At 45.4% G+C, this 6,000-nt stretch overlaps 1 protein-coding gene across 1 annotated transcript; it reads right to left on the bottom strand.

The window, feature by feature from the left end:
• Positions 1–4,532: 4,532 nt before the first annotated feature.
• LOC309356070 (olfactory receptor 14A16-like) lies at positions 4,533–5,641 on the bottom strand (the record flags this gene model as incomplete). Its single annotated transcript, XM_081887250.1, has 1 exon — positions 4,533–5,641. The coding sequence occupies exon 1, from the start codon at positions 5,508–5,510 to the stop codon at positions 4,533–4,535; it is 978 nt and encodes a 325-aa protein (XP_081743376.1). The 5' UTR covers positions 5,511–5,641.
• Between the last annotated feature and the right edge of the window lie 359 nt (positions 5,642–6,000).

Below are 6,000 nucleotides of genomic sequence, written 5' to 3' on the forward strand. Positions count from 1 at the left end.
AAAAACCACCATATAATTTAATACTAATAATAGTGATGATGTTAATGCCATATAAGTCTTTCTGGAACCTTTTTGTTTCAACTGGACCTTCTCAGACTCATTTCTGATAGTTGTGTGAGATATAACTAGCTCAGTGTTCCCCATGTACAGTAATTTCCCCTTACCCACTGTGTTCTCCCATTTAGGATATCTGGAGGAGATGCTGTTTATTGCATTTTAATATATGCTCATCTGAGGTCTGTATTTTATACTGTCTGAGAGCTAGTTCTTCATTAACAACATCCCTGTGTGTCCCTGAGATACCATCATGCATTCAACCCTCACCTTTGGTTGCAGAGGAGTCTGTGCTCATAACCTTGTTCCATAATATCATTTTTGTCTCAGTATCTTATGTGTCTGGGACTCGACACCTTGTGTTAAATCAGAGTTAAGGTGTTAACACGCATGCTGGCCTGGTCCTGAGTTTTCTATGAAACAAGAGCTCATCAAGGGAGCTTCCCTGCTCTAAGGATGTGGCCCTGTAATTGTGTGTCAAGGCCCCTAAGGCACCCCCAAGAGAAATAAAGACACAAGGACACAGCATTTTAGGTTAATGTTAGTTTAGGCCACAACTTTATTGGTTACAGAATGTGAGCGGTATTGGCTTAGGCATTGGCAACAACAGACTACACTCCTGCGTGCCTTGCAGGAAGTCTGTAAGGGTAAACCACCAGTAGGGGGAGCCCTGCTGATGCGGATCAATTTGAGCATCCCCTGGATTCCTGAAGGCATCTTGGCATGGCCCTAGCCGCTCCACAGGCTTTGGATGAGATCCATATCCCCAGATTCCTTTAACGAAATACCCTTAAGCATGGAGGGGCAGGTGATGACTGCACCTTTTCTCCCCCACACAACACTATTCCAATGCCTAAGCACCACACGAGCCCAAAGCTTACCACCAATACCTTCACACCTGCAACCAACCTCTTATGCCTTTGATAATATCGGCCAACCAAACATTAATTTTGTGATGCCAAATAAGGATCTGTTTTGAGTCCAAGTTCTGTCCATCCGTCTGTCCCCCCCCCCCCGGCAAATACTTTATAATCTTTACTTCACTTTCTGCCTGTCCACTAGAGTGGGACTTTTTGAGACTAGAAGTAACATGAAAAAATTTCTTAAGTACCTGTGATGCAAACTTACGCCCCATGCCTGGGGGGGGGAGGGGAATAGCTCTCAAGTGTGACTATTTTAGAATTCTTTTGATTGAGTTAGCACAATGGTTATTTCTCCAAGCACATTAAAACTTAACTGGATTCCCTGTAAAAATACTTCAGCTAGAATAAATCATAGACACTTAGCTTGGCAAATATGTGAAGATATTTACTCACAGAGTTTCAAACCTTACAGCAAGCAAGTCTCTATCCATTGGCAGTACAAAAATTAAAGAAGTAAAAGTGATCTCGAAAAGTGACTCGGAAATAAAAGAGCTTCATTTCCTTGCAAAAAGGAACATGCAATCTTCTGGTTGCATGTTAAGATTCCCAGGAGCTTCCCAATAATAAAGACACAATTGACAAGGAATTTAGTTTTAGGTTATTGGCAAAATTTTGGCCACAATTAAATTGATTACAGATAGTGAGTGGTTTGTTTAGGCGTTGGTTCCTGACTAGCTGCACTTGACCTCAGCAGGATAACACTGACGACTGGGCCCCACCATATCGTCAGTACAGGTAAACACCATGGGGGAGCATTGTTATGGTCACATGACTCAAGTTCACCCCAAAATGCTCCCAGGGACTCTTGCGTGGCCCTACCCCCCAAAAGGTGTCAACAAAAGCATGGCGAGTCCCTGGATTCCTTTAACGGAATACCTGTTGCGCATTGGAGGGGCCAGGTAATCTGACCTCCCCTCCTGACCACCTTGAACCAATGCCTAACTGCCACAAAAGCACCAGCACTCACTGCCAAATATTACTCACACCTGCAACCAAACCTTTAACCCCGCTGACACTTTAGTCAGCCAAACATCATTGCATGGACAGGCGGAGTCTCCCAAACCCTGGGTTGCCCCCTTGTGGAATAACGACTCAAGACAATGTGCTATGGGATTAAAATTGGCCACAACTTTATTATGTTTCAGTTATGGGTAGACCTTGGCTTAGGCATTGGGCGTTTATCCCTCCCAGTCCCCTGCCGGGGATATGGGAAACATCAGGGTTGTGGGGGGAGGGGAGATGGGCTGGTTCTGGAGAACATAGGTTCAATCAGAGAGAGCCCGCACCTGTTAAGCTGCCATCGCAGGGGAGAGCAATGACAACCTCTAGGCATACGGCTAAAGCCTCCCCCCAAACAACCCCTTTAACGGGGAACCCTGGGATCGCCGCCGCAAAGAGGAGGGGACATGGGTCACCGCTGCACCCCCCCATTAAGGGAAGATAGATTAAAGGATTCCGCCCAAGGCCAGATACCGCCATGTTTGTGATGTTTTGCTACGGGAAAGGCAAACCTGCCAATGCAGGAGAATTATTTCCAGCCCTCAACAGCAACCTTGACGTTGCAGTGCCCGCGTACCTGTGGAGAAAAGGTTAACCTGCAGAAGAAGTCTTAACTGAGGATGGGTAGGGTGGGAGAAGCTCTGGAGCCAACTGACGATTCCCAGGTAAGATCCTCCCCCTATTGTGTGGGCAGGTAGTCCCTCCCCGTACCTGGCCTGATCACCTTGGCAACGCCTCCCCAGGCAGGATTGGGCAACTGGCTGAGGTAGGCGGAGACCTCCAGGTATCCCACCTGGAAAAGGCGAAGCCAAGCCTGTGCTAATGGTGCCGCATAGGGTCCAGGGGGTTGTGCACGACCACGCAAAGGGTGAGGTGAGTGGTCATTTCCAGAATCAGAAAGTTGTACTCCATCTGACCTGTACAAAACCCCATCTTTGAAGGAAATGCCTGCATGGTGGATAACCGCACCTCCCAAGGCTAGGACCTTCTTGGCCACTGCACCATCCACGCACTTTCTGGCCTTCTCGGTGGCAGCTGGGCAGTGGCTGCCGTGTCACACATGTCGCTGAAGCAATTGCAACCAAAATATTTTGAGTTCAGGGAGAGCTGCCATCAACTCATCCAAGTCCTCTTGCACGCGGGAACACAAACTTATGCTGAGGGAAGACGGCAAACCTTTTTGCACAGCTGCACCACCAATGCTGGGGGAAGACCTTCACAGGTCACACTTGACCGCACCAAAGGGAGGAACTCCTCCCAAAGCATTCCCTATCTGGACATCCAGGATACGTTCACTTGGGCAGGAAGGCCAAGATGGCACCCCAGTCCAGACTCGTTAGCGCGCTTGCCAGCCCAGTGCATGATGCTGTGGACAACACTCCAAATGGCATCATTGGCGACGCTTCCTGATGTAACCCTTGTCAGCGTCAGACTTCCAACAAGTCTGATTCATAATCCTGTCCGCTGACAGGCCCCAGTGTGCAGCCTTTGTAGCAGCACCTATTGGGAAGGAATTAGGCAGTAGGCAAGTCGCAGGCTGCAATAACTGGCGCACGGCATGAGCAAATTGATACCTGGCTAACAGGGACCCGTTTTAGTGCTCTAGGAGTGGGCCAGCCCCCAGGGGGATGAAGAGCCCTAGGCAAGGACCTGCCTCACCAGTGACTGGAAGCCTGATGGTGGCACCCCTGCCCACTAGGTCTGTCTTAGAGCTCCTGACTCAAGCTCCTGACTCAACAACAAGCTCCAAAGCAGATAAGGAAAAGTCCTGAAGCAATAAGCCTCCAGACTCTCCACCCCATGCTGGCTCAAACACAATTTCCCCAACTCCCAGTAAACCAAAACTGCAATGGAATACTGAAAGGAGTCTCGCCTAAATCTTTAACCAGAGACAAGTCTTAACTTGTTGCGGATACTGCATAGAAGGTCAAAATTGACCGGTTTCCTCCCTGCTGTCCTGTGAGGTTGGAGCCTATTCCCACCTTCCAAGGCCCTGTGCATGACAAACTTTTCACAAAGGTCTCTGGAAAAGAAAGCTTTATTATAACAGAAATTGCAGTGGACTGAAATCTGATAGTTTTCAGCACGTCCGATCTGCAGCAGGTGGGCCAACACTATGAACTGTGCTCAGAAACGTACTGGGAGGCAATGTAGGTCTTTCAAGACCAGTGTTGTCATTTCATCTAGGTGCTGTCACTCCTCTGAAAACCTGAATAGTCTGTTCAAATGGCTCTTTGCATGATGTGGGGTGACAGAGTAGACAGGAAACATGACCTGTTACTATCCATAAACCAGAGGATTAAATGCTACTGAGATGTGTTCAGCCTGTTATAGGCCACTTTGAAAACCATGCAAGTGAACAATGGGGTATAAACTTCAACATACATACATAAATGTATTATCAACATGCCATGTAATCTGACAAGCAAAAGTGTGATAGAGCTGAGCTGAAGGAATGCAAGATGACCATTTGAAACAAGGCTGATGTTGAGTTTGAATATCTGAATCTATTAGGAAAATTTAACTTCAAATGATGCTGTGTTCCAGGAGCGCCCTTTAATTATACCTTTTCAAAACAAGCCTGGAAGATATATCCAGAGGAGATTGCCTCAAACCCAACAGTTTTGATAATGCATTTTTTATCTCCTTATTTCTCATGCTATAGATTATTGGATTGAACATGGGTGGTACAAGACTATACATCACAGTTAATGCAAAGTCCCCATCAGATGGAGTCTTAGAGGGAGGCCTAAGGTAAGCAAAACATCCTGTGAAACAAAATACGGAGACGACAACAAGGTGAGGTATGCAAGTGGAGAACGCCTTTTTCCTTCCCTGTACAGAAGGGATTTTCAGAACTGCAGTAAAGATGTGCACATAAGTGACAACAATGAAGACAAAACATCCAAACACAACTATTATACTCACCACTATAGCTCCAATTTCCATTAGGTAGAGGTTTGAGCAGGCAAGTGTAAGTAACTGTGGGATCTCACAAAAGAACTGATTGACAATGTTGGAGCAGAAAGGGGTTGCAAAAGTTGCACTTGTGTGCATGACTGCATACAGAAGGCCAGTGACCCACACGCCAGCAACCATTTGTTTGCAGGCTGCCTTGTTCATCAACATTTCATATTGTAATGGATTGCAAATGGCAACATAGCGATCGTATGCCATGACTGTAAGGAGGGAAACATCAGATGATAAGAAGAAAAGAAATAAAAGAACTTGAGCAATGCATCCACTGTAAGAAATGTGTCTGGTATTCATGAGAGAATTCATGATGGATTTGGGGATGGTGACTGAAACAGCCCCGAGGTCCTGGATGGCCAAGTTCATCAGAAAGAAGTACATGGGAGTGTGAAGGTGGTGGTCAAAAGCTACAGCAGAGATGATGAGAAGATTCCCAAATACAGTTGCCAGATACAATGCCAGGAACAGAGAGAAGTGTAGAATCTGCAGTTCTCGTATTGCTGAGAACTCCAGGAGCAGAAATTCAGAGACAGAGGATTCATTACTTATTTTCTCCTTCATTAATAAAAAATTTCCTGTCACTGGAAGAAAACAGAAAGATAAACATTGGTTTAAGTCCTCTAGTGATAACAAATATTTACTACATTGAAAGAGGGTTTTTTGGATGTTGAAGGTAAAAGAAGTGAACAAAAAAGGAGAAACAAATATTTATTTAAATGAGAACATAGCCTTCAACTTCACATAGATAAAATATCATTATTTTAAAATAAACCTCCCACATTTTCAAAACTAGTAGATGTTCTCAAGCTCTTGAAGTTTAATGCTGCCACTGCTAGAGGAGGAACACAGGAGTCCTACTGCCATCATTGCCATACTTGCCTAGTATATGGCAATATGCAGAGGACAGATGTACCTTGAGAGAATTCCCATATTTACAAAAGGTATTTTGATATTGTAATTCAGCATCAAAACTGAAGTAACACTCAAATATAAGGGGATAACTTGCTGCCTATGTGATGCAGATTCAAAATCAAGTTTATTCTATTAAATG

This window comes from Podarcis melisellensis (assembly GCF_964234715.1).
Source record: "Podarcis melisellensis genome assembly, chromosome: 13".
In the NCBI taxonomy this organism is placed as follows: domain Eukaryota; kingdom Metazoa; phylum Chordata; class Lepidosauria; order Squamata; family Lacertidae; genus Podarcis; species Podarcis melisellensis.